General features: G+C 66.1%; 2 protein-coding genes and 1 long non-coding RNA gene across 8 annotated transcripts; 2 read left to right on the forward strand and 1 right to left on the reverse strand.

Annotated features, from left to right (window-relative positions):
* Window positions 1-1,742: 1,742 nt before the first annotated feature.
* On the reverse strand, window positions 1,743-25,424 carry REXO1 (RNA exonuclease 1 homolog). 6 transcript variants are annotated; one of them, XM_059388531.1, is made up of 19 exons: window positions 25,175-25,424; window positions 23,752-23,820; window positions 23,358-23,602; window positions 22,917-22,971; window positions 10,007-11,727; window positions 9,181-9,285; window positions 8,207-8,417; window positions 6,118-6,281; window positions 5,681-5,812; window positions 5,460-5,583; window positions 4,726-4,839; window positions 4,444-4,581; window positions 4,207-4,320; window positions 4,009-4,082; window positions 3,709-3,819; window positions 3,228-3,343; window positions 2,993-3,131; window positions 2,710-2,830; window positions 1,743-2,631 (listed from the first exon to the last, which is right to left on the reverse strand). In XM_059388531.1, exons 1-19 carry the CDS (start codon window positions 25,329-25,331, stop codon window positions 2,543-2,545), a joined length of 3,999 nt encoding a protein of 1,332 aa, XP_059244514.1. In that variant the 5' UTR covers window positions 25,332-25,424; the 3' UTR covers window positions 1,743-2,542. The 6 variants fall into 6 exon arrangements, with proteins under 6 accessions (XP_059244514.1, XP_059244517.1, XP_059244519.1 ...); XM_059388534.1 differs by lacking the exon at window positions 23,358-23,602 and having other exon boundaries at window positions 25,175-25,185; XM_059388536.1 differs by lacking the exons at window positions 23,358-23,602; window positions 23,752-23,820 and having other exon boundaries at window positions 25,175-25,255.
* Window positions 6,448-13,417, forward strand: LOC132010730 (uncharacterized). Its single transcript, XR_009402273.1, has 3 exons — window positions 6,448-7,116; window positions 9,605-9,731; window positions 12,687-13,417. It is a non-coding gene; the product is annotated as an uncharacterized LOC132010730 (long non-coding RNA).
* Window positions 25,330-27,496, forward strand: LOC132012578 (collagen alpha-1(I) chain-like). Its single transcript, XM_059392609.1, has 3 exons — window positions 25,330-25,459; window positions 25,520-26,502; window positions 27,035-27,496. The coding sequence occupies exons 1-3, from the start codon at window positions 25,330-25,332 to the stop codon at window positions 27,065-27,067; spliced, it is 1,146 nt and encodes a 381-aa protein (XP_059248592.1). The 3' UTR covers window positions 27,068-27,496.
* The last annotated feature ends 10 nt before the right edge of the window (window positions 27,497-27,506 follow it).

The raw sequence follows: 27,506 nt of genomic DNA on the forward strand, positions 1-27,506 counted from the left end.
CTGCTGAAGCTAGCTCCCCTGCGTGGCGCTCGAGGGGCAGACAGGAGAGACTGGTGAGTGCGGTCTGTCTTATTTTCACTTTTCCAAACCACCTGCAGTGTCTAGGAAGGGAGCACTTTCCCACTCTCACCGCCCTTCCCTCTAGGTCCTGGGATCCCTCCCTCTGGCCCACTCCTGATCCAACAGACCTGGTACCCGCTCCTGATCCCAGGCCCCGGCCTGCCGTCTAGGCCTGGGGCTGGGGCCCTTCATAGAAACACCTGTGAGCAGATGTTGGGTGAATGAATGAATGCGTCATGGCACGGAGAGGACGGCGCACAGGATGTGACCTCCCCCATCGGAGCCCCTGCCTCCCACTCCTTGTTCTTTGAAAGCCTGGTCTGTACATCCTCCTTGGCCTGGGGTGGGGCGGGCAGGTAAACCTCTCATTTATTCATTCAACAAACACCCAACAGCCTACCCAGTAGTAAATGGGAAAGAGCCTGGGGTGGTGGCGGGGGAGGGGCACTTGCACAAACTGTTCAGTCTCCAGAGAGACCTTGCTGGTCCGAGGCCCCATTCCCTCCCTCGGATCTGCAAAGGCCCTGTGGCCTCCAGGAGTCAGCATCTTTGGGCAGTGGAGACCTTGCAGCCCCTTCCCCCCGCCTCCCTGGGGGCCCTCCTTATGCTCTGGGGAGGAAGCAGTTATCACCAGAAGCACAGAAACGAGGTGGGGGCTGCTCCTGGGGGGACCCAGTCGCTGAAGGGTCCGACTCTTTTTTGCTTTCAGCCGAGGGCTTGACCTCAAGGTGGTGGGATCCCAGCCCTGCGTCCGGCCGGTGCTAGGCACGGAGCCTACTTGAGATTCTCGCTCTCCCTCTGCCTTCCTCCAAACAAAAACAAAAACACAGAACCTGTGCCACTGGTTTAGCAAACAACTACCTGTTTGTGGAAGAGAAAGTCAAAACAGTCACAAGAAGGACCTCAGGGGGACACAACAGCAGCTGGGGCCCCAAATCAGCCAACATTCCCCCCAAGGGCCTCCTGGGATCCAGAGGGCAACCAGTCCTCGGCAGCGATGGCCCAGGACGCCTCAGAGGTAGAGACTGCTATGTCCTCAGCCTGGGACCCTGCTCTCCTGGCCTTCGGCGGAAGCTTGACAGAGTAGCAGGGGGCCTCCTCCAGGAGGTCCTCCCTCCAGCACCTGTGTGTTCCTGCCTCCAAACCTAGGACACTCCAGCACCTGCCCCCTCCACTAGGTCATTTCTGGCTTCATTTTGCATTTTAAATGAACTAAAAGTAGAGACCTGAACAGCCCCAGCCCTTCCACCCCCAAGAGGCACAATGATCCACAAAAGCCTGACTGTATCCCTGGGTGCTGTGCACAGAGCATGCCCTGAGAGCAGCGGACAGGCACACATGCTGGGTGGGCGACACCCTCTCAGACCCCCCGCAGATTCACAGCCCTGCGAGGGCGAGGCACGGTGGCTCCCTGGGTCTCCTCACCCCCACCCCGCCCCCCGCGGGCCAGCCAGGCGGCTCCACTCACAGGACTGGGGTACCACCTCCCCCATCACAGCGCCCCTGGGGAGCCAGGCCACCCAGGGATCTGCGTCTGCATCTCTAGGCCCGGGGACAGCTCAGGCACTAGAGATGGTCCTCAGCAAGTCGGACAAGGATGTGCTCCTGCTTTCTCGGTCAGCGGCGGGTCCTGACCACCAGGCTTACCTGGCACTAAGACCACCACCAGATGCCACACGAACTAAAATCCATACAAACATTTATTCTGTCCCTGCCTCGGGTTGGGGAAGAAGGGCTGGGGAGGCTGCAGGCCTTTACAGACAGCCCCCGGGGAGGGGGAGGCTTCGGCCGGAAGACAGGGTCCAGAGGCTGAGGCGCCCTGAAGGGGCCCGGAAGGCAAGGCCCTGGGGGGGGAGTGGCGGGGGGTGGGGGCTGGCTTGGTTCCCAGAGGTCATGGAGTCCAGTTCCCACCCGTCCGGCCCAGGCCAGGCTGGACTCTTGGTCCTGGTGGGTGCCCAAGTGCCAGCTTGTTGGCTCCCGGCCCCCCAACTTCTCCCCCTCCCCCAACAGGGAAGGCAGCACCAGGGTCTTGCTTCTCCGGGTAGGGAAAAGACAACTGTGCGAGTCGCCAGGTTTAAGTTACAAATAATAAAAATAACAATACAAAATAAAAAAACCCCTGTCTCAAACACACCCACGAAAAGCCTGCCCGGCCGGAGAGCCAGGAGGCCTGGCTGCCAGGGACGCAGCAGGCCCAGGGGCCGGGGGGAGCGGGGAACGTCTGTCCGGCCTCCTCGGGGAGTCAGCAGCAGTCTCAGAGGACAGAAGGCAGGGGCGGCGCAGGGGGCCGGGTGGGGGGCAGGGCTCCAGGTGGTCTCCGTGCGGGGCTCTCGTGCCGCCGGCTCGTCCCGCTCTCTCTGTTGCCATGTCTTGGCGACGTGGACAGGGTTAGCTCTCGAGATTTATTGCACTGTTTTGGAAGAGGCTGGGGCAGAGGCCGGGCCGGGCCGGGGCCGCGGGGAAGGCGGGCGGGCGGCAGCGGTCACCGCTTGGTCTTGGCGTCTTCTCGGATCTTCCAGATGACCAGGTGCATGCAGGCGCTGGCGTCCTCGCTGGAGCTGTGCCCGTCCACTGTGGGGCACGGGGGAGCGGTGCGTCAGGGTGGGTGCCCCCCGGCTCGGCCCGCCCCCCCACCGCCCGCCAGCTCACCATTGTCCTGGATGATCTGTCTGAGGTAGTCGGCCATGAGGTTCCGCAGGGAGCGCTTGTACGGGAGGCCCAGGCGGTGCGGGAAGAGCACGGACGTGTCCACCACAGTGGTGTGGATGACCTGTGGGCAGGCGGTCGGGCACACTCCACGGGGGCCCGGGCAGGAAGGGGCCCCACAGGACCGCCCAGCCGCCACCCACCACCGTGCTGAGCGCCCGGGGCCCAGGACAGCCCCAGCTACCCTCCCAGACCCTTGGCGAGCACGGCCCGGGGCGGACAGTACCTTCAGGGCCAGCAGGTCGCTCTCCAGGCTGTGTCCGATGAGAACGGTGTCGGCACTGAACATGCTCAGCAGGACGGCCTGGACGTCCCGGAGCGAGATGCTCGTGTCGGCGAGGTCGGCCGCCGTCACCCCTGAAAACCTGCAGCGGGCAGAGTTGGGGCCTGAGGGTAGCGACGGAGGGTTCCGGGCTTCCCAAGCCAGGGGCGCGGAGGGGGGCGGGGCAGCGGGGCCACACCTGGTGTTGTAGTCCACGATCTCGTTGTCCGGCTTGACGAAGGTGTCGTACACCACGTGCATGTCTGTGTCCACTACCGTGACGCGCGTCAGCTCCAGGCCATACGTGGTGTAGGACTGCGCAGCCGGGAGGCTCGTATGACAACGCGCCCGCCCCGCCCCGCCCCCCGGGGGAGCTCCCGGGGCTGCTCTGGGAGCCTGAGCCGTCGAGAACCCAGGGTGCCCTCACGAAGCCCCGGCAGCCCCCTGCACGCCAGGCCCGGGGTATGGCGGCGCCGCTCCGTGCACCTGGGGCGAGCCGAGGGCCGAGGCCAGAGCCGCTCCGTGGCGGTGTGGGAAACGCCCGCTCTCCACGCCCGAGCCACCAGGGAGACGGCACCCGCCGCAGGCCACGCTCTTCCCCTCACCTGCTCTGTCCTGAGACCCACGCCGGCTTCAGGCTGCAGACGCGGGCGCCAGGCGACCGAGCACGCGCAACTCACCATTTCACAGTCGAGGGCGAAGATCCCGGGGTGAGCGTCTTCCGAAAGTTCTTTATCGAAAGTCTTGACAAAGCCTTCGAGGTTCTCCTTCCGGCCGTCCTGCACGTGTTGCTGCGGGCGGCGGGGGGAAGGCCGCTGAGGGCGGCGGACGCCCCGCTCTTTCCAAGGCCGCCGTCAGAGGCACACGGGTCGAAGGACAGGAAAGGGGGTCAGGGCTCCGGCGCGGGCTGCCCCTCATTTCCAGCCGGGCCGAGGCTGCTCCCCACAGGGAGAGCACCGAGCGGGGGCCGCGAGTCCTACCTTGGCGACCTGACAGCCAGTGGAGCCGATGGCGGCTGAGCAGCATGTGTACTGGGTCTCCCAGCCGCCGGCCACTGGAAGAGAGGTGGCAGTCAGGGCCGGGCCCGCGGGCAGCCCAGCATGCGCCTCCTCCACGTGAGCACGATGGGGACCCCCAACAGGCCCGGGCATCTCTAGCCTCCTTCTTGGGGGTCTCACCCCGGTTCCGGCGGAGCCGCCCCCAGTGGTAGTAGCACTCCTCCTCACGCACGCAGCGGCCGGACGCAGACACGAGGTACTCGGTGCCACACCGGCAGCAGATCCGGCAGGACGCTGCGGGGCGGGCAGGGGTGGGGGCTAGGTGCAGGCGTCAGGCCCCCGACTGCCCCTCCGCCCAGAGGCCGCTCTGCCCGCCGCCCCCATCCAGCCCCGGCACCACTGCTTGGGGCCACTCACAGTCCTTGGGCTTCTTCTCCTCGGCCGTGAAGAGGACGGCCCCCCCCGGCCGCTCGGGGTGAGGGAAGGGGTAGCCATTCTCTTTGAGCTGGTCCTCGGTGAGCAGATACTCCTTGAGACGGCCATACAGGGCGGCCCCTGGGGATGGCCGGGACCGGTGGTCAGCCCATAGCAAGGCCGGGGAGGGCCAGGCAGGTGAGCAGGGGCGGGCCTGGCGGGCGCCGTGGCCGCGGCTGAGCGCCCGGGACAGCCTGGCGGGGCCGCGGGTGGGACTGGGCTCACCTTTCAGGTCCTCCACTCGGGGGCTGCTCGGGCGGCTGAGCGAGAAGCTGGTCTTGGTGGCCAATTTGCCCCCCAGCACCATCTCATGGGACACAAGCCTCCGGCCACTGGTTTCTGTAGGTGGGGGCAGGGCAAACTGGGCTTGGACTCCCGAGTGCACCCCATCCTCCGGGGGGCCTGTCAGGAAAGGCCTGACTGCCCGTGACCTGGGGGCAGCCATCCTGCCCCACCTTAACTCGGGGACCAGCTGCTGGTGGCAGTCCTAGGGGACAGGGGAGACCTACGGGCCTCCAGAGGCTCCGTGGACCCACCCTGTGCAGGGGGAGCTGTGGGGGGCGGAGGAGCAGGGAAGCGAGCACACGGATGGCTTAATGTGCCTCCGAGAGGCAGGGGGGCTCCCAGAGCTGACCCACACAGCAGGCCCGGCTTCGCCCCTGAAGAGGCCGCCCACCAGCGGGGCCCTCAGCCCAGAGCCGCTCGCTGCAGAGGGCTGTCAACAGCAAGGAGACGCGGTGGTGCGGGCCCGTGGCCCCGGCCGCCTCCCCAGAAACCCGCTGCCCAGAGCTGCACCCGCCACCGGCCCCTCCCACGGCCTCTCCAGGGACGGTGTCTGGTGCTCCGGGCGGCAGAGAGCCAGCCGGCGTCCCACACCCCGGCCCTGGGTCCCGCGCTGCAGGCGCAAGCCTGACCCTTGCAGACGCAAGCGCCCAGCCGCCCGGCCCGACCCGACCTACTGGTGAGCCCGGGCGCGGAGCTGGGGACCAGGCCCCGCAGCTTCTTCAGTGTGTTCACGGCCACGTTCAGGTAGATGTTCTTGCTGGGGCTGCGGTCGTAGGCCACCTTCTCCTCGTTCAGCGCCTGGCCACGGACACACAGCTCAGGCCTGGGCTCCCGGGCTTGAGGCCCAGCAGCCGCCCCTCGGCCCCGGCCCTGGCTCCCTGCCAGGCTCGCGCACCTTCTCTATGGCTTCCTGGTTTGAGGAGCAGAACTTGAGGCACTCCTCAATGAACAGGTTGAGATACCGTTGGCGGATGACCGTGGGGACTTTGCCCCCAAACTCTTTCGGGATAATGGGCTTCTTTAAACTCTAGGGAAGACACAGATCTGTCGGGAGGTGGCATGTCCCCGCCTGGTCCTCTGACGCATTTCTCGGAATCCCCAGGGCGTCGCACACGCAGTGGACCCTGACAGACCCTCTGGGCTCCGGTGACCAGGAGGGTGGCCGCTGGTTCGCCGTGCCAACAGATGACGCTGGCAGTGTGGACGAGGGGGGAGACTGAGGCCAGGTGAGGGCGGGGCACAGGGCACCTGCGCCGCACCCCCTGCTCAGTGTCTCTGAACCAGGCAGAGGGCGGGGGGAGGCTCCCGCAGGGCAGACAGAGGCACACTCACCTGTAAAGACGGGCTGTGGGCGACGCGCTTGGGGGTGATGGTGGTGGTGGTCTTGGACGCCATGCCTGACAACGTGCGCGCCTTCAGGGGCTGGCTGCCCAGCTCGGGGCCATCGGGAGGCTGGCTGCTGCTGGCGGCGAGGGCCCTCTTGGCACCTGTGGGGGCTGGCGGGGCACAGGGGGCGTGAGCGCAGGAGGACAGCACGCCCATCACTGAGCTGCAGAGCACCAGGCAGCCGCGGTCCTTCAGCGCCAGCAGGACGTGCATCTCGGAGCACAGGGGGAAGGGCCGGGCTGCGGGGCACGGGCTGTGGAAGGACATTAGGCTCTATCTGCGTCCGGGCAAGTCCATCGAGAAGGGGGAAACGCTAACGAGGCTCTGGAGGCCGGCTCAGGCGACGTCGCCGCCGGGGGGGTCTGGCGAGTGGCAGGCCACGCGGGGAGCCTCTGCCACATGTTCCGGCCCCCGACTCCGAGGCGCTGACTATGAGGGGGACAGGCCCTGACTCCTGGGCGGAGGACCAGAGGGTATGGGAAACCCCCGGCCCGGTCACTGTGACCAGCGGGCCTGCCCGCCGCCGCCTGTGTGTTCTGCTGCTCCCTTTGATGAGGTCACAAACCAAACAGTCTCCCGCCCCCCCACCCACGGAGGGGGGCACCCGCCTGCAGGGCCATTTCCGAGGGCTGCAGGCAGATGGTGCGGGCGTGCGTGTGCTCGGGGCCTCGGACCAGCCCTGCTCCCGGGCCCAGCCGCGACAGAATGGGGACATGAGGACAGCAGGGGGCCCGGGGCCCGGGCTCTCGGGAAGGACGCTGGCAGCACCAGCCGGCTGTGGCCCATCCCACAGCAGGGTCTGCCTCTGCCAACTTGAGCGGAGAACACGCACTTCTCAGGGTCGGCAAGTCTGCTCTCGGGTTCACTGAGACAGAAACGCCGCAGGGGCACGCGGGCTTGTGACAAAAGGAAAGCCGGCACCAGGCAGGACTCCCAAGACCTCAGGTGGGTCCCACTGCCACTCAGGGAGGCGCCCCCCGTGCCTCCGAATGCCAGGCCCCCTGCCCCCAGCGCGCATGGCCAGGCCCACGTGCCAGGACCAACTGCGCAGCTCGGCCGCGGGCAGCAGCTGTGGGTTTGAGAGCCGCCGCCCGGGCCTCTCATGGTTCAGGGCCCTTGCCCTTGGCCGCAGCTACAGACCTTCAGCCAATAGCTCTCACCATTGGGTCCTAACGGGGGAGCTCAGGGTGGGGGCGGATCAGAACGCGCTCAGCTTATCCTGAAGAAGGTTCCAGGAACCAGGGAGAGGCAGGGGTGGCTACGGGTACCTGTGTTCATAGAACCACCTCGCGGGGCCGCCCTTGGGCTCGGTTCCTCAAGGGGGTGTCGGAACCAGCAGCGAGGGAATCCCCCGAGGAGTCGGTCAGACAGCAAGGGCCTCCCCCTGAGAAGCGCACTCCGCATCTGGACAAGGCCCCCTGAGGCCCCTCCAGACACCGCTGAACCAGAGACACCCACTGAGCGTCCCGCCCGTGCGACCACAGAGCCGTAACTCGGCTTCCTGAGCGCGGAGCGCACCCCGCAGAGCAGGGGACAGGACCAGACTGCCCCCAAGGCCTCCAGACCAGGGGAGAGCCTCCAGTCACACCACACACACAACCCCGCGGCCAGCTCCCTGTTCCTGGCATGGCCGTCTAGGGCCCAGTGCCACACGCAGACCGGCCCCCAGGAGGCTCGCGGCCTCTGATACCCGAGAAGCCCGGGGGAGGCAAGGACACACAGACCAGGGACAGAGGGAGAATCCCAGGGAGACCTCTGGCTCGGGGCCTCAGAGGGAGGCTCTGGGTCTGTGAGCCGACAAGGGATGGGAGGCAGGCAGCCCTCAGACCCTCTACCAGCACCAAAGCCAGGAAAGGCCCAGGGCCACTGGGCGCATCATCACGCCTGACCGCTAACTGTCGGAGAGACCTTTATCCCCATCTCCCAGGGAAGCACACTGAGGCCCCCGCTGGGCCCTGCTCAAGGCCACCAGAAGCGGAGAAGCGGAGCCTTGGGCCCTTCCCACGGCGCAGAGCCACTGTGCCCTGGGACTCACCGGCAGCCAGGCGGGGGTTGGGGACGTGCGCGATCCTCCTCTTCTCGCCAGGGGCTGAGATGTGGACGGAGGAGGGCTTCTCCGCTGGCTGCTGGGGGACCTGCAGCCAGCTGGCGGAGTCCCTCTGGGCCTGCTGGGCCCGCCGATAGCACACCTCCTGGGCGGTGGGAGGCCGGGCGGGGGGAGCTGGGCCTCTCCTCACGGGCTCCGCCTGGGTGACGACAAACCCCAGGGAGCGGCTGTAGGCTGGGGGCACCCAGACAAGATCGCGCGGGGCGAACACCTGGCGGCACGGCCAAGGGCAGGAAGGCGCGGGCTCCGGGGCCTGGGTGCAGCCGGCGACCCTGGGGCCTTCTTCTGAGCCGTTCGATACCCAGGCGGGAACCAAGGAGCTCAGCATGTTAGGCCTCAAATTCATGTCTCCGAGCTGTCCCGGAGCGGATCACCTCGTGGCCCTGCCCGCTTGGCTTCTGCCTTCAAAATGCCCAGGCCGTGCCTCTGGCCCTGATAACAGGCACACCCACTCGTGGGGGGGGTCCCCGCGCCCGTCCAATGCCGCTGGCTCCAGTCCTCTCCAGTCTCCGGCTTCACCCGGGGAGGGGCCCAGGGACGGACTCCGCCCAGGGACGGACTCCGCAGGAGCTCCCAGGTTCCCGGCCTGGAGCCCCAGCCTCTGCCCCGTCCTCCCGCCCGCTGGCTCACCTTAGCCACCAGCACCCGCTCCTGTCTTCATGGCGGAAACCAGGGCTCCGAAAGGTGGGGCCACTTCTCTGGGATCACACAGCACATCCCCCAGCCAGCACCAGGCTGGGCTGTGTGACCCCACTGGAGGAGGGCCACTCCAGGGCCACCTGTCACGTCCCCCTCCCTGCCCTGTGCCACCCGCCAGCGGGGGAACACAGGGATGTGGCGTCTGCACACGGGCCTCCTCTGTCCTGCCGACCTCCGCTCAGCACCCAGAAGCAGGTGCTCACCTCCTTGCCTGGCTTGGAGAGATGAGAAATCCTCCTCTTCTGCCCGGGGAACAGAGTGGTCAGCCCCGAATGCCCCTTGTCTTCGGTCTTCTCTTCCTTGGGGGTCTGAAACACATACCCGGCCCTCAGCGAGGCTCCACCCCTTGGGCCCCACCCCCCCACCCCACCTCAGCTCCCAGACCTCGGGATTGGGGGTGGGGGCGGGGGGGTGGAGGCAGTGACGCACTCAAGGGAGGGGCTCCCAGGGCTTGAGATACAACGTGGGGCCCTCACCTCCAAGCCCTGCCGGTTCATAGGGGAGGAAACAGGTTCCCCAGCACATCGTCGGCAGACATACCACAGCCCAAGGGTGACGCGGGCCTTGGCCAAAAGGGTCTCCAGCCCAGACCACTACCTCCTGCTCCCCTCCCTCGCCCACTCACAGGGGCAGCCCAGAAACACAGGCACCAGGCAGAGAAATCTACGGGGCACCACCTCAAAGGTCTGTAAGCACAGCAGGGCAGGAGAAGACGGGGCGGCCCTAACGGAACCTCACCACCCTCCCAGAAGCGGTGAGTTTCAGCTTTGCGGAAAGCAAGCTCCCCCTGGCGGCAGGCACGGGGACACGTGCCAGCCAACCCAGAAAGGCAGGGGCCAGGTCGGGTTTGGGGGACGGAGGAGAGGGAGGGAGAGGTGAGTGACACACAGCCCAGCCCAGCCTGGTCTCTGTGCATCTCAGAACGCCGCCCCGGGAGCCTGCTGGGTGGCCTTAAGCCTGCTCCCAGTGGACAAGGCGGGGGGCGGGGAAGGGCGGCAGCGGGCAGGCCCCCGGAGGGAGGAGGCTCACCTGCCGGGCCAGCCGGCCCCTGTCCTCCGTCTTGACGCTGGTGGACTCGTTGAAGATGCGCAGACACTCCTCCATGGGGTCCGAGTCAAAGTCGACCTCCTTCTCCAGGGCGGAGTAGTCCACACCCCCGCCCGGCCCCGAGGAGGACGAGGATGAGGAGCACGAGGAGGGAGAGGCAGGGGCAGGCCTGGTGGGCGGGGGGGCCTTGAGGCGCTTGCGCGGGCCCCGAGCGGCCGAGCCGCCCAGGCTGCTGTCGGAGTCCGAGTCCGAGTCCGAGTCGGAGGTAGAGCTGAGGCGGGGCGGGGCGGCGGGGGGCGCCGCGGGTCCCGGGCCCTCATCCTCGCTCTCATCCCCGAAGAGGTCTGCGTGGCTCAGGGCCCGCTTCTGCAGCTTCGGGGCGTCCCGGGGGGGCCCCTCGTCCAGGGAGCGGGCCTTCCGCTCCGCCAGCTTGCCCGACGCGGTCTTCCCGCCGGTCCTGTTCGGCAGCTGGGGGACACCCCCACGGTCAGGCCGGCTTTTCCCTGAGCTGGCCACCAGGGTGGCCGAAGATGGCTTTTTCTTGGTCCCTTCGGGCGGCTCGGTCCTATGCCGGGGGCCGCCAGCCTGCGGGCCCTTCCGGTCTGCACAGGGCTTCCCGGCCGGCCTCCCGCGCGCTCCGCCTCCGCCCTTGTCCTTCTTCCGGATGCCGTCCTTGTGGCTGGGGACGGCCGCTGCCCCACTCTTCTTCTTGGGTCTTCCCTGCTTGGAGCCACTGGGCTCCTGGGAGGCCCTGGCCGGAGAGCTGGGCTTGGCCACGGGCGTCCCCCCAGGGTCCTTGGGGGGCTGCCCGAGGTCCTCCACGTCATACTGCACCGCCATCTCCTTGGTCTCCCGCGGGCCGCCCTCCTCGGCGTCCTGGCCCTCCCTGGAGCCTGACTGCCCAGGCGCCTTGCTCTCAGGGCCCGCCTGAGCTCTCGGGGGGCTGGTGGTGATAGGCACAACGGCCGGAGTCGCGGCGGCATCGTCATCGGAGTCTGAAAACCTGGCATCGCAGCCGGCAAAGGGGTCGCAGGGCTTCTTGAGGGCAGGTGTGTAGGGCTCACTGCCCCGGGAGCCCCTGGGCCTTTTGGGGGCCCTGTCGTCCTTGGAGCTGGCCCTGCTGAGCAGCCGGGCGGAGAAGTTGGACAGTGGGTCATACTCCAGGTCCGTGGACGGCTTGGAGTCGTCCAGCACGTACTTGCTGCTGGGGACGGGGCGGCCGTGTCGCTGGGGCTGGCTCACAGCCTTGGGGACGTACTCCAGGGTGCCACCGCCCCCCCCACCTCGGCCCTGCGCCCGACCCAGAGAGGCCAGGGAGTACTTGCTACCTGGCTCGGTGGCAGCGGCCAGAGGACTGGGCTGGTAGCTGGCATCAGGGCCCAACAGGCTGCAGCGGCCACCGGGGTTGTAATCAAAGGACAGTGGGAAGGCATCCTCGTCCAGGCCGGCGGTGGGGCAAGTGGCAGGGCCACGGGGCGCCACGGCGGGGGCCTCAGTGGAGCTGTGTTCGCGGGCCGTCTCCAGGAGCTCTTGGTACCTCCGCTGCTCGAGCTCTACCTCCGAGCGCACGGCCTCGATGGCCTGGTTGACCAGCTCCAGTTCCAGGATGTCCGAGCGGGGCTCGTCCCCCCGGCCCAGCGCTCCATTCTCCCTCTGCACGGGGGGCTTGGGCAGCTCGGGGTTGTACGGATCATAACCGAGCCCTGAAAGGGGAAGCGGGAGGAGAGAGCCGTGAGCGGCCGCTCCGGCAGCGCGGCACGAGCCCACGCCGGCCACTGCCCCGGTCCGTGCCTCAGCCCTGACGCCACAGCGAAGGGCCACGAACCAGCACAGAACCAGGACCTACTGGGGGGCTGGGCCTCCGGCAAACCCCCAGAGAGGCTCTGCCAACAGGCCAAAGGCTCCAGAGTGCCCCCCACCCCCGTCAGCAGGCAGGCGGAGTGAGGAAGCAGAACTGGGCCCCAGAGGTACGGCCGCTTGGTCCACAGACCTCTCGGCAAAGGTCGTGGAACGGGCATGAGGGAGGAGACGGACCGGACAAGTGCCATCCGGGAGCTGGGGTGCGGAGGCGAGTCCGCGGGCCTGGCCCAGGGTGAAGCCGTAGCAGGTACTTCCTCCCGCAGCGCAGGGCCGGCCAGCAGGCAGGGCACAGACCCAGCCGGCGTGGGGGCAGGACGTGCACAGCTCCCCAGAGTTAGGGCCTGGGGGAGGGGGAGCCGAGGGCCACCCTGGAAGGGTCACCTGTAGGGCTCCCTGCAGATGCCCGGAGAACAAGGCCGCTCACGGCTAGGGAGCCCCACAATGCTTTTCAGGGAAAGGTGAGGCAGAAGAATGCCCTCCAAGCCACGGTCCCGTGGTGGGAAAAAGAAAAAGCATGGTATGTTCAAATCACATTCTGAGAACACCGAGTGGGGTGCGGCCAAGTTTACATCCAAGATTTTATTTATTTGACAGAGATCACAAGTAGGCAGAGAGGCAGGTGAAGGAGCCGGGGGAAGCAGGTCCCCGCGGAGCACAGAGCCCGATGCGGGGCTCGATCCGAGGACCCTGAGACCATGACCTGAACCGAAAGCAGAGGCTTTAACCCACTGAGCCCCCCAGGCACCACAAGCTTACATTCTCTTAATGTTTTTTAAAAGTTTACGATTATTGTTTATTTTAGTATCCTCCACAGCCAACCAAGAGCTTGAACTCGTGACCCCAACATTGGGGGTCACACGGTCTTCCCACGGAGCCGACCTGGGGTCCCAACCTCGTGAGGTTCACACGTGAAGAGTCCGCACCGGCGCCGGCAGCTGCGGGACAGAGAACCGGGCCCCGCGCGGCGCTCCAGGCCCCGTGCTCGAGCCCCGCACAAGCAAACCACCGCTGTGTACAGGAAGCTCCTGGGCCGCGCTCACGCCCAGACAGGAGCACAGAAGCTACATAAAGGCTGAGCCAACCAAGCCCGACGTCCCCAGAAAGAGATGACACACAAACACAGCGCGGGCGAGCACTCCGGAATCCCGAGTTCATCACCGGGAGCCGGCGGAGCGGCGCCCGAGCGGCTGGGTCAGCTGAGCGGCTGCCTCCGGCGCGGGTCCTGACCCGGGCTCCCGCACCGGGCTTCCTCCTCTGCGGGGAGCCTGCTTATTGCTTCTCCCGCTCCCTCCATCCTGACTTGGCTCATTCTCCCTCTCACATCAATAAACTCTTTAAAAATAAAAATTTTTAAAAAAAGGAAATCCTATCTGAAATTTTATTTATGTTCCTTTGAAGACTTTATTTATTTGAGAGAGGGAGCGAGTGAGAGCACAAGGGAGGTAATGGGCAGCGGGAGCAGCAGATCCCCGCCGAGCAGGGAGCCCAAAGCGGGGCTCGATCCCAGGTCCCCGGGATCACAGCCCGAGTCAAAGGCAGATGCTTAACCCACTGAGCCACCCACGCGCTCTCCTATCTGAAATTTTTTTTTTTTAAAGATTTTATGTATTTATTTGACAGACAGAGATCACAAGCAGGCAGAGAGGCAGGCAGAGAAAGAGGGGGAAGCAGGCTCCCTGCTGAGCAGAGAGCCCGATGCGGGGCTCGATCCCAGGACCCTGAGATCATGACCTGAGCCGAAGGCAGAGGCTTTAACCCACTGAGCCACCCAGGCACCCCATCCTATCTGAAATTTTAAAATAAAAAAAAAAAAAAAAACAACGTGAACTTTTCTTTTCTTCCTAAAGACTCTATTTGACAGAGCATGAGTTCACGCAGAAGCCGGGGGAGCAGCAGGAGGCGGAGGCGGAGGCAGAAGGAGGCAGCGAGAACCCGATGCGGGGCTCGGTCCCAGGACCCCGGGATCACGACCTGAGTCAAAGTCTGACGCTTCACCGACTGAGCCCCCGAGGACCCACGTATGAACCTTGCAAATCACTCACCACTAATCCCAGCTGTCCGCCTGGAACTAGTGTAGTGTTGTGTCCCAGCCATATTCAAACAACTTTTTAAAAAGTCTAATCACAGATGACTCTCTAGCACCCCGAAAGCAAACCCGGCCAGACCTCATGCCCTGTGGTTGGAAAGTAGCAGCGGTTTCTCCCCTGGAGCCACAGGAAGGGGCCCGCCGGCCACCCCTGGAGTTAGCCCTGGGGACCGACTCTGGACCTTGGCCCTCCAGAGCCGTCAGAGGATGAGTCCGCGGTCTTAAAGCACCCAGGCCGTGGTGAGGCGCCCCCCAACAGCCCCAGCACACTCCAAGCCACATCACTGAGCGAGAGAGCATAGGGAACAGAAACCCGCCGCTGGCCGCCAGCCGTGGGAAGAGGGAGCTGTGCGGGGCCTGTGGCTGGGCCGGGGCTGCCTGGGGCCCGAGGGAGGAAGGGGCCGTGGTAGGCCTGTTGCCTGGCGTTTAACCTGGAATCCCGGCCTGGGTAGTAGTTACAGGAAAGGAAGTGATGCTCCAGACCACCAAGGACACACCAGGACTGTGAGTCCGAGACAGGGAGGAAAGTCAGCGCTCACCGTCCCGGAGCTGGGGTGCCAGGGCGCGGTCAGCTCGTGCCCCCGTCACAGCCGGAAACTCCCAGACATGGGGTGGGGATCCGGGGGGCAGGACTCACAGCCACCCCGTCAGAGGCAGAGGGCCGCCCTCCCAGCCGACCCTCCCTCACAACCGGCCCGAAGGCAGCAACGGGAGACCCCCTCCGGCCCGACACTGCCTGAGGAACGGAGGCAGTGCCCTCCCCTCCGAAGTCCTGGCTGCCAGCAGAGAGGGGCCCGGTGGGCCACAAGCTGGGGGGCACTTACTGGGCACTTGCACGGAGGCGCTGCACTGCTGGATCTCAAGGGGGCCTCCAGCCCACCTCATGGGAATACGGCCCCCGGGGCTGGTCACAGATGAATGGGTGGGCTTCTCCCTACCCTTGCCAGGGAGAGGGGCTTCGAACACTACGCACATCCGGGGCACCCGGGGGGCTCCGTTGGTGAGGCGGCTGCCTTCGGCTCAGGTGGTGGTCCTGGGAGGAAGCCCCACATCGGGCTTCCCGCCGAGCTTCTCCCTCTGCCCCTCCCCCTGCTTGTGTGATCTCTGTTAAATAAATAAATAAAATCTTTTTTTAATATAACTTTTTTTTTTAAAAGATTTTATTTATTTGACAGACAGAGATCACAAGGAGGCAGAGAGGCAGGCAGAGAGAGAGAGGAGGAAGCAGGCTCCCCGCTGAGCAGAGAGTCCGATGCGGGGCTCGATCCCAGGACCCTGAGAGCATGACCTGAGCCGAAGGCAGAGGCTTTAACCCACTGAGCCACCCAGGCACGCCAAATAAAATCTTTAAAAATTTTTTTTTTAATTTTAAAAATGCACATCAGCCAGGAGCCCCTCAACCCTGTTTCAAAGTCATGAGGTCAGGGGCGCTGGGTGGCTCAGTGGGTTAAAGCCTCTGCCTTCGGCTCAGCTCATGGTCTCAGGGTCCTGGGATCGAGCCCCACATTGGGCTCTCTGCTCAGCAGGGAGCCTGCTTCCTCCTCTCTCTCTGCCTGCCTCTCTGCCTCTTTGTGATCTCTGTCTGTCAAACAAATAAATAAAATCTTTTTTTAAAAAATTAAAAAACAGAAACAAAGAAATTGAGATCAGAGTTCAGACCTCAGGCCACCTCACAGTTCGGAAGGGTTTCCCCCAAGCGGAGGTGTGCTTAGGTCGAGACCCCACAGGAGGGACAGAGAAGGGTCTGCGGAGGCCCGAAGGCTGCCTCGTTAACAAACCCCGTCATTAACTAGGGGGTGGGGGGACCTGAGGTCAAGGGGCATGGAGGTGGGCTGTCTAGTCTTTTGCGTTGGAGCCTGTATCAGGCATCCCAAGGGCAACCGCACTGGGTCCACCCCCACGAGCTTCCAGGCAGCCTGGCCTCTCAGATGGGGAGGGGTCCCAGGAGCTAGACTCTGAAGCGGGTGCAGCTCCTGGCTAAGCCCAGGCCAAGCTCCAAGTCCCTTGACGTGCGTGTCCCCGAAGCCCTGCCCACGTGGGCTGTTGTCAGCCCCAGCCGGAGGCGGCCTGCCCAGCCACAGAGCAGAAGAAACCACACTCAGTGGGCCTACAGAGGTCAAGGCCAAGCCCCGGCCCCCCTGGGGCCTCAGGTTCCCAGCCGGTACTATGAGACTCTGTCAGCAGCCCAAGGGGCTCCAGGCAGGTCTAGAAGCTTCGAGCACAGCTGCCAAGAACTCCGTTACAGCCTCAGGCTTCAAAGTGAGCACATGGGGCCCAGAGTTCGGCCCACTGAGCCCCAGCCAAGTTACCTAAGGCTTCGGGGAGGGGACCTTCCTGGGATCTAGTCCCCCGCCCTGCCCTGCTTCGGAGGGCCGGGACCTCAGGGGACCTCTAGGAACTGGAGAAGCTCCCCAAGAAAATGTTTTACAAGCTACAGGGCGTTCCTGGGGCACTGCCCACTGACCTGTGGGAGCACGTTGGAAGGCTTCGGGTAGGTGGCATCAAGAGATCAGGAAGGGCTGTGGGGCGCCCTGGACACACCTTCTAATTCTCAGGGGATTTATCTGGATGGAAGCCAAGGGGCGGTTCCCTTGAGGGTCTGCGCCGGGTAAGCACGCACTTGGTAAACAAGATTAACTAGACTGTTTTTGCCAAATACCCCTTCCCATACCCACACCAGACCGCAGCCCACCTAGGCCCCACACCCCCCAGGACCTGCCCAGCCGGAAGAGAGAGCTGCCCTCCCCGCCCCAGCTCTGGTGTCCTGCCACTCTCTGACCGCCCGCTTCTGAAACAGGCTTCCAGGACGCTGGACAGCAGGTGGGCTTCCCCAGCCTCACAAGAGAAAGCCAAAGCCCCACCATCCAGGGCCATGGCTCCCTGAGTGCGAGAGCCCACATGGGGCCGGCCGAGAGTCACTGTGCAGACCACGAGGGGCAGAGAGGGCCACAGACAGGGCAGTGCTGCCTCCCGAGTCCTGGGCAGCCGCCTCCGATCCCTCCCAACCTCCCCTCTGCCGAGCGACACCCTATCCTGGGCCCCGTCTGTGCGTCTGCGCCCACCGCACCCAGCTCTAGAAAACACGGAGCACCCTCCTACAGAGGCATGCGGGGTTAACAAGACAGCCGAGCACAGAGGCCCCACTGGGGGAGGCCCCCAAGCCCCACCATAAACCCCAGGAGGCGCTCAGGCCCGCCCTCAAGATTGTCCTGCCCCCCGTCTGCCCATTCCACAGATGAGGAGGCTGGGGCTCGGAGCCGGACTGCTCCCTAAGCTTCAGGCAGCTGGCGAGAGGGCTGACCCCAAAGCCTCGGTCCTCCCCGCCCGGAAAGCAGTCCTGCGGCTGCCAGCCGACCTCGTCGGCCTTCTGAAGGGCCGGCTGTGGCCCCAGCCGCCTCCTACGCGGCCCGAGGTCCAACAAGGCTAAGGACAGCCGCACCGCCGTCCCGCCCGGGCTTCGAGCCCCGATAAGACCCCAGCGCAACTCGCCTCCAACCCGGGGCAGCCAGAGCCTGGGGACCCCGTGCGGGGGCAGCAGGGCGCAGGGAAGAGACTGTCCCCACAGCCCTGAGATAAGCAGAATGCCAGGGCTACTCAGCAGAGAGACTGAAGCCACCCAGGCTCCAGGAGCTGCGTTAGAGGCAGCGGGGACACCCTGGTAAGGCCACAGTGGTAGGGCACTGGCTACCCGCCAGCCCTGGCTGGGCTAGGATGCAGGGCAGGGCCAACTGGGGCCCAGAAGGTCTGAGACCCACCCCTCACTTTGGGCTTTTCTGGCCAGCCCCCAAAAGGGGCCAGAGTAGCCCCCCTCCCAGGGCCGCAGAGGGGCTCGCCACCACTACTCCTCTCCGGGCCCAGAGTCAGTATTCCTGACGACCTTCCTACCCACCCCAGGGTAGGATGCCTTCACCCCCCACTCCTGGACATCCCAGTGCCCACCGGACAGGGCAGGAGCCTGAAGCTGGGGGTCAAAGTACCTGGCCATCCAGAGCGAGGAGTTCTGGGGCCACCTGGGGCACCCCAGACATCTAGGAAGAAAAGAGCGACAGCCAACAGAAGGGGTGCTCAAGAGGGCACACGGGGGGGCCCTGCTATGCACCTGATGAGGAGGCTGGTCTGCGCCAAGGGGAGCAGGGCCTGGCGTCCACCTCTGCCTCCAGGGCAGGCTGCTGCTGGACGGCTCCGCACACCAGCTCAAAGCTCCGAGCCCCGGACAGCCTCCCCTCGCTGCCCCCCCCAATCCAACCGCCGCCCCCCCCGAAAGCAAGTGCAAGGGCTCCAGCGGAAAGAAAAGAAAGAGGGCCCCAGGCAGCCCTGAGACCACCACCCGACTGGGCACGCTCTGGCCATCAAGGACCACACACAAGGGAGCTCCCCCCACCCCGCCCCCAGAGGCCTGATCCCAGGAGGACCAGAATGAGAGTGGCCTGGGGGCAGCCAAGGCCCAGCGCGGAGCCTGCTGGCAGGGAACCATGGTCGTGGGGGGACCTTGGCTGCGCTGCAAAACCACAGGGAAGCCTCGAGGGCCGGACGAAATCACAAAGAGCGCTCGGAAATACGCGCAGCCAGAGGGGTGCTGCCCTCTGCTGCCCTCATCACCAGCGCATGAGGGCCACCAAGTCGCCGGCACGGTCCCGACACGGAAAACATCAAGGGTTCTCTCGCGCCGGCCCTGGTACATTTCCTAGTCCGCAAACGTGGTGGCGGGTGGGGTCCCGGGGGTCACCTTCCCCCAAGACGGAGGCCCAGGGACACCACAGCGTCTTCAGGGTGAAGCAGGGGCGGAGAGAAGGAAAGCCACACCTCTCACGGCCGGCGGCGGAGCCGAGGGGGGGGGCAGGTGTCCCCCAAGAAGAGCCTACGCCCCAAGGCCACACGTGAGCGTCGGTGCCTTTTATCACTTGACCCACACGTGGGTGCTGGGGGGTGGGGGGACGAGGGAAGGCTTCCCAGGTGGGCCAGCCCCCACCCCTCCTTCACACAGGACCAGATTCCTGCCCAGAGCCCGATGCCCTCTGTCTCCACAACTCCTCCGGGCAGCCCTCCAGGATCCTCCCTGCAGAACGGGTGGGACGCAGTTGCTCAGACAAGCCTGTGCTCCTCCCCAGGGACCCAGTACAATGCCGGGGCACGGGTGCACGGCGAGGGAGGCCCCAGGGCTTTCCGGTCCTCCAGAAAAGGCTTCCAGGAACAGTATACCCCCATCCTTGCTCTTTGAGGGTCCCCCGGCCCACTGTGCTAGGGTAGGGGACACAGATCTCTCGGGACAAACAACTGTTTTGTGTGCCCATGACCTGGGAGGGGACGGATCTGGCCTCCAGGACACACAGGGACAAGAATGACCAGGATGCACCTGGAGTGAACGTAGTCCCGTGGCACTCGGACACGCCACCCATGTCCCCTTCCTGGGCCTTGCCCCCTCCTTGTCCAGCCGCTCCACACACTGACGGCCTGGCTCCCCTCCACACCCAGGTCGCAAGTGAGCTGGCCGGTTCGTGGAGTGAGCGAGCGAGTGAGTGAAGGAAATCCTGACCGCGGGCCCGGGGGCCCCGTGCCTTGAGAGCACCCGCTCCCCTGGACACAGGCCCCTGTGGTGGCCGGAGGAGACAGTCCTGCGGCACAGACAGCCCCCCGAAGCCACACAGGAAAGTCAACGGGCCCTGAGCACAGCCCTCCATCACCGTCTCTGGGCTGGACTGGGGAGGACTGGGGTGGACTGGCCGGACCATAGCAGCCTCAGGACCATCACAAGTCAGGGACCACTGCCGGAGCCGCTGGAGGTGGCGGAAATGCAAGAGAGCAACGAGCCCCCTTCCCTCCCACCTCAGTCCCTCCACACCACACAACAGAACATTCCAGGCCTTCCACTGCCCTGTCTCCCAGCCCCAATCTCCTAGATGATCATCCCCGTTCTTGCTCCCAGCCACCAGGCAAACTTCTACTCATCCTCCAAAGCCCAGCTCAGGAATCACCTGCTGGGGGACACTTGCCTGATGTCTGCAAATCCCAGGGCCCACGGCGCTCTCTCCTGGACCCCGGGCCGCATCTGCGCCGGGGGACACCGACCCTAGGCTTCCAGAATGCCCCCCACCCTGCACCGTCCCACAGGTGCGCAATGAATTCAGACACACCCAGAAGACAGCAGGGCCCAAGTGCACCTGCGCGTGAACACAGGTCCAGGCCCAGGCATGGCTTGTGCAATGGCCAAGCCCCACCCTCAGGGTGCCCGGGTTCTGGGCCCCCCAGCAGCTGCCCACCCCGTTTTCCTCCAGCAAATGAAAGCCACGAGTGGTAGGCAGCTCCCCTGGGCCTGCCCCCAGCCAGCCTGCCGTGGCCAGGCCCTCGGCGCGACCATTGCCAGAAAACCTCTAGCTAGGAAACGCCACCAGGCCACAGGCCCCCAGATGGTGAGCACACACACCTGGTCCCCCGAAAGGCACCGGCCAAGCACAGCACAGATTCCGGAGGGCACAGCTCACTGAGGAGCAGAGCTAGGAGACCCTCCAGGACCCCTGGCCTGCAGTCCACCCCAAGGGCTCCCAGCCTCAGTGGCCCGGGCACCTCTTCCCTCTCTTGGCTTCCTTCCCGGCACCCGGCTCTTGCTGTGCGTCAGACCACAGCACCCGGCCTCCCCCCTGCACAGGCCAGCAGAGAGCTGAAGGCTCCCGCAGGCCCGCCGTGGCAGCCCCAAGCGTGGCTCTGTCAAGAGGCCCCAGAGTGCAGAGGGAGCGCGGGCACGGCGAAGCAGACAAGAACGTTCCCACGACACCGACTGTCCACAGAGGGCCCAAGTCATTACCCGTTTTACAGAAGGGCCAGCGGGGGCACAGGCTGCGATGCTGACCCAGTGGGGGCCAGGCCCGCCCCGCCACCCCCCAGGACAGGCTCTTTGCACAACAGAAAGTGAAGCCAGACCGCCTTCCCTGCGGTGGCACTGCCCTGCCCCGGCTGCAGCCAAGGGGCCTGTTCCTCTCCTCGGAGCCCCTGGAGGACTCGGGGTGGGGCACGCTCAAGCACCATGTGCATCCCCTGCTCCACCGAAACCCCGGCAGGCTGTGCCCGCCACCCCTGCCCGGGCCGGGCGCCGAGCGGGCGTCGCGTGCTCACCTGGCAGCAGAGCGCTCCAGCCCGAAACCAACCTGCGGGTGTGGGGGAGGGGCGCGTGGGGCGCCGTGGGGGACTGAGCAGCAACCCCAGCCCCCACCCACCCTGTGCCAGGCGCAGCCTCCCCAGACAGCGCCCAGCGTCCCAGGGGCGGGACCGCAGGGGAGCCCCACAGCTCTGCTAGCGTGGAGAAAAACACTTTAAAACCCCAAAGCAGCGGTACGTGTGCGGCTTCTCCCAGGTCAGGGGAAGAGGGCCACTTGCGGAGGTCTCAGGCCCTCAGAGGGGCTGCCAGCGGCAGGACGCCAGGATGGCCTCTCGCCTCCGAAAACAGAATCCAAGGTCATCAGCGCGGCAGGACCACAACGCACAAGAGCCGCCAAGGCCTCTTCCGTGGGGCAGGGGTCTGCCGCGGGTGACTCACAAAGCCCCCTTCCTCCGACTGTTCAGGACCCCCGAGGTTTTTAAAACGAACATGACTCGGAGTCAGACGTTGCTCCGAGTGGTGAGGAAAAGGCTCTGAACAGAGAACGCGGGGGCTTCGCCCGCTGGGGCTGCCGGGAGCGCCGCGGCCTTGAGGCCGGCCAGGCCTGGCGTAGGCGCATCCAGGGCTCTGGGAAGCCCAGGACCTCGCCTCTGAGCCCAGCCCCGCCGACAGCCAGAACCAGCCGACAGCAGGACCACCACCAGCGGAAGCGTCTCCTCGGGGAGGCCTGCAAGGCTGGGTCCCTGGGGGCGGCCGCACCTTGGGAGGGGTGGGGGGGCACTTAGCTTAAAAAGAGTCAGGTGGCCTCTGCGAGAAGCAGCAGGTGACCGAGACACCGGGAACGCCCGCTGCTGTCGCGACCCAGGCAGGGGGTACTGCTCGCACAGAGCAAGTGGGGGCCGGGGAGGCTGCTCCGTGCTTCCCGGCGCCCGGGACACGCCCTCCCACGCCCATCCCCCCACCCCCCACCCAGAGCGCGACTGGCCCCCACGGCCAGTTTCCACTCTCCCCCAGCCAGCTTCAGAGCTCCTGGACAAAGCCGGAGGCCCAATGGGTCAGGCTCCAGGCCACGCTGCCCCCCGCTAGCAAAGCCATCGCAGGCTCCCTGCACACCCTGGCCAGGCCTCCAGACACGAAAGGCGATGCTGCCCTCTGCGCGGTTTCCTCTCAGGATCTGATCTTTATCAGTTCAGGAAAGACAAGTCCCCCTACCCGTGTCCCCCTGACCCCCGCCGCCCGCCTTCACTTGTGCCCAGGAAGCGCAGGACGCAGCAGGGCGCCCTTCCCCCCCATCTCCGAAGACACCAGCACATGCCGGTGGGAAGTGGCCCCCATGAAACCCGCCGGCACGCGGCCCCCAGAGGGAGCAGCTGACGGGTGGTGGGGTCGGTGGGCCTGCCCCGCGCCGTTGTCCCCTGGGGGCTGTCTGTGACCATGGCTGTACCCCTCCAGCTCCAAGTCAGCCCACAGAGGAAACACATCCCGCCCTCTGCGGGGAAGCACCCCTTTCCTGCTCCGACCCTCCGCGGCCTGACTTCTCTCCACTCCACAAAGGGCCCTACCAGGGCAGTGCTGTGTGTACACACACACACACACACACACACACACACACACACACGGCCCTGACCACACCCGCCTTCCAGCCTGTCCTCAGGTCTCGGTGCTCCAGTCCTGCAGCTCTGTCCTTCCCAGAACTGCTGTTCCCGGCCAGCCCCGGGGCCGAGCGCTGAGCCCGACACACAGAGGGGCCCCGCTGTGCGTGAAGGACACACACGTACTGGGCGGCGGGCACTGGAGGAAGGTGATGAGTGCAGCAAGGGCCTGACCGCCCGGACTCAATCCCATCTCCCACTTACCGGCCATGCGCACCCGGGAGAGTGGCTCCCCATCTCTGGGCCTCAGTTTCCTCATCTGTAAAACGGGGACAATCATCCCTACCATTGAGAGTTCTAGAGAGCCCGCCGGAGTGTGCGCTGCCAGAGCTGGGCAATGCCACACCCGAGTTTGGAGGTGGGAGTCCTGAAGCCCACACCGGGTGGGTGGGCAGTGGGGCTGGGCCGGCAGGGCCGGAAGCAACAGGATCCCCCTGCCCAGCCCCTCACAGGACTCAGACTCCGCTGAAAGGCTCAAGCGCCCACTGGCCCAAGACCAGAGGTGCTGGGCCTCACAGGGACCCCCACACCCCACCTGCAGGCAGCTCCCACCCAGCACCTTAGCAGCTCTGGAGCTTAAAAATGAGTCCAAGCAAACCTGGCCCAGCCCACCCTTGCCAGAGCACCTCTGCTTGGACCACGCACACCTGGACTGCTGCAGCCTCTTCCCGCCGGAAAAAAACTTGTCAAAATCTGGAGCAGGGGAAGCTGAAAGGCAGGGAAAGGATGAGGCACCCACTCTCCCCTGGCCTCTTCAGAAGGCAGCAGCCCCATCAGCACGGCACAGAGAAAGAAACAGAGGCCCCACAGCAAGAGAGAGGCTGAGCTGGGATCTGACCCTGCCCCTTGCAGGGGAGGCAGCGTTCTATCTGAAACGGGCCTTTCCTTTCCTGCAAAGGAAAATGAAGACCCACTGGGGAAAGGGGCAGGCGGCTGCATCTTTCCCCACGGCCAGCGGGGCACACATCACCAAACGGGTTCCCTTTGAGAAACCAACTGGCCACCTGTGAGGCAGAAAGAAACGTAAAAAGCGACTTACCGTGAGAAGAACACAGGAGGCAAGAACTCCCACCCCAGAGTTCAGGCGGCTGGAAGGCAACTCGAGGACCTGGGGCCAGGTCGAAAGTCAGCGGCATGGGGGTGTGGTCCTGCCCTCTCCCAACGCTTAGTAAACGGTCAGGAACCCAGAAATCAGGGGACTCTTTGCAAAGTGCAATGCACAGTGCCAACAGGTAAGTGCACGGACTGAAGACCCTCACCGGGCGAGCAGGGCGCCAACTCGCTTGTGCTCCCCCCCACCGCCCGCCGGCCCCGCGGGAGCTGGGAGTAGCAGCTGCGGATTCCACGGTACCAGCGGGCACGGGTGTGTTTTCTCCTCAACAGCAGGCTCCTGGCGGCCACACTGGAAGGCCCCCCCGCTCTGCACACCCCGTGCTGGCCAGGGGCGTGGAACCCAGGAGCCCCTGCATCGGGCTGGCCGGACAAGCACATTTACTGACCAATTAGAAAATCCTACTTTCCCTTTCCTGACCAAGTGGAAAACTAGGCCTGTTATCCGACCGCAGCCAGTGCGCCCCTCGTTGGAGGAAGGTGCCGCAGCAATCATTGCTCACGGGGAAAACACAGACGAAACTCGACACGGACGGGGCGAGGAGGTCGCGGTCTGACGGAAAGGGGGAGCCAGTCCTGAAGGACAGAGGTCACCGGTGGGAGCCTGGGTTTCCCTCAGAAGCAACGACAGCACTTCATCCTTTCTCTGGCCTCTCCTGCGACGCCCCCGTTCCGACGGTCTCAGCCCAAACCGCACCCGCCCTCCAAGAAGCCCGCCTGAGTCGTGCCCGCTTTCAGCAAGCCCCGCCGCGACAAGGACAATCACCGCGCTGCTGCGACGTGCCGACCACCGACACCTCCGCGCAACCGAAAGCAGGTGATTGACTCCCGGAAGCTCCTCCCCTCCCGTCCCAGTCCCCGGGCTTTCACGTCCTCCCCGTCGGTCGCGCCGGACACACAGTAGGGGCTCCCAAGACCCTTCTGAGGCACTACTGGCGACAGCAGGGGCCGCGGCCGGAGGCGCGGAGGCGGAGAGCGGCGCGGCCACAGACCGGCGCGGCCGCAAGCCCCCGGCGCTGGGGGAGCCCGGGCGCGAGGAGAGGCAGGAGCCCAGGGCCCGCCGACCGGTGCCGGCCGCGCTCGGCGTTCGGCCCGCGTTAGCCCACCGCACGCCCGCGGCGGCTCCGGGAGGGCACGGCCCCGGCCGGCTGACCCGCCCGCTCCCGGAAGCGCAGGCTCGCCGACAGCGCGCGCCGTGCACCCGGCCCGGGGGCGGGTGGTCCCGGGCCCGGCTCGGGAGCCCACGCCCACCGGCGTGCGGAGCGCGGCCTGGGCCGAGAACCGGGCGCCGGGTCGGCGCCGGCCGCAGGGTCTAGGCCGGGCCGGGGAGCCGAGCCCCGCTCGGGCATTACCTGCTGCGGGGGGCGCCGCTCCGCCGCCGACGAGCGCGCCGGGGCCCCGGGCCCCGCGGTGCCGGAAGTGGCAGTAAGGCCGCCGGCAGGGCCCCCCGGGCGCCCCAGCCCAGTAGGGGCAGTCGATGGCCCGGAAGAAGCCGGTGGAGCGTAGCATGGTCCGTCCCGAAGCGGGACCCCGGCCCGGAGCCGCCCGGGCCCCCGGGCCGCTCACTGGCGCCGCGGTCGCCGCCGCCCGCGCCTCCCGGACCCCGCGGCCGCCATCTTGCTCCGAGGCCCCCGCAGGCCCCCGGGACGCCGCCGCAAGGGACCTCGGGAGCGGCTGCCCGCGGCGCGCCTGACCAGAGACGCGGGCGCTCGAGGGAGCGCGGCGCGGCGCGGGCGCGCGGGCTGGGACCGGCGGCCGCGGGAGGACGTGCAGAGGACGCGGGCGGCGCGGCCTGCAGCCTCCCGGAGCGTCGCCGGCGCCGCCGCCCGGCCCTCCGAGGCAGCAGCACAGCCATCTTGAGCCCGAGGCCCCGACGGCGCCCGAGCTGTCCACGGCGCGCCTGATCGGGGGAAAAAGAACAAAAATCTCTCAGGACCCAGCGGTCAGTCCCTGGCTTTTAATTGGCGTTTTAGTAGCGCGTTGCCCTGAAGTGCCCCCTGCTGGACGAGGCGAGTCCTGCGGGCGCGTCTTCCCGGGACCCCGGAACGCGCCCGGGTCACCCCTAAACGCACCTGCTCGTGGGCAGCGCGATGCCCAGCCCCACGGGGCCCCTCTGGGCGCCTGCCGGCCGCCGGGGCCCGCCCGGGGCGCCACGCTGGAGCCCGCCAACGGGGGCCCGGGCGGGACGGGGGAGGCTCTCGGCCTGGGGGCGGGGCAGGCCCGCGTCTCCGCGGCCCGTGGGGAGACTGGGGCGCGGCCGGGTCCCGCCGTAGCGCCGGCCACGCTGGGTCTCCGGGCCGTGAGTCCGCGCTGCGGGCTCCGGGGTTCCTTAAAACACAGCGTCGTCGGGCCGAGCCTCGCGTGTCGGCGGGACTCCGCGCTGGGGCGGCCGCTCTGGAGGGCGGCGTGGCGGGTCCCCGCAAGTGCCGGGTGCGGCCGCCGCACGAGCCAGCGGCCCCCCTGCGTGCGCGGCCGACGGGGAGGAAAGCGGGCGCCTGAGGAGAGACCCGCACGCCCCTGCCCGCAGCCGCAGGACTCCCCGGAGCGGCCGCCGGGACAGCCCACGTCTGCCGCCAGAAGAGTGGACACCATGCGGCACGTCCACGCAACGGAGTGTCACTGCCCAGACGGAGGAGGGACCCTGACCCCTGCCACACGCGGGGGGACCCCGAGGACACGGGTCAGCGAAAGTGGCCAGACCCAGAAGGACCGTCCCGCAGGACCCCACTCCCAGGAGGGCCCCAGAGGAGTCCCGTCCACGCAGACGGAGAGGAGGGGGCAGGGGCGGGCAGTCTGTGCTTCGTGGGGACAGAGTCTCCGCGTGGGGGGATGGAAGGTTCAGGAGCCGGAGGGTGGGGGTGGTCACAGGACAGGGTGAGTGTGCTTCACGCCGCTGTGCGCTGGCTCAGTGGGTTAGGCCGCTGCCTTCGGCTCGTGTCATGATCTCGGGGTCCTGGGATCGAGTCCCGCATCGGGCTCTCTGCTCGGCAGGGAGCCTGCTTCCTCCTCTCTCTCTGCCTGCCTCTCTGCCTACTTGTGATCGCTCTGTCAAATAAATAAGTAGAATCTTTAAAAAAAAAAAAAAATGCAACGTTTTATGTTACGTATTTTTACCACAATCGCATTAATTAAGAAGTACGGCAGGAGGGCCGCTGGGATGGGAAGGGTCCGAGATGACTCTGCAGACGACACAATCTAATTTTGTTTTTCAGATTTTATTTATTTATTCGACAGAGACTTACTGAGAGAGGGAGCACGTGCGGAGGGAGAACCCGGCTTCCCACCAAGCAGGGAGTCCCAGGCGGGGCTGGACCCCAGCACCCGGGCCGGTGGCCAGGACCTGAGCCGAGGACAGACGCTCCGCCGAGGGAGCCACCCAGGCGTCCAGGCCGGAGACAGCTGGAGGCTGTGCACACCGGGAGGGGACCGGGAGCTGGAGCGCCGGAAGCAGTGAAGGATTTCTCCCCTTGACAGTCCCCTGTCCCTGGGGGTGTCCACCACGGCAGCCTCCCACACCTCCCCGTGCGCCCAACAGTGTCGGGACATTATTGACTTTCCGCCCTCCTCAGCCCGAGGATCTCGGGGTCAGAACCCAGCCGGACACAGAATCTGCAACACGTATCTGTAAAGCGGGGCAATGCGAAAGAGTGAACGTGCCCTCCGTTCGTGGGGGGGGGGGGGGGG

This window comes from Mustela nigripes, chromosome 2 (genome assembly GCF_022355385.1).
Source record: "Mustela nigripes isolate SB6536 chromosome 2, MUSNIG.SB6536, whole genome shotgun sequence".
NCBI lineage: Eukaryota > Metazoa > Chordata > Mammalia > Carnivora > Mustelidae > Mustela > Mustela nigripes.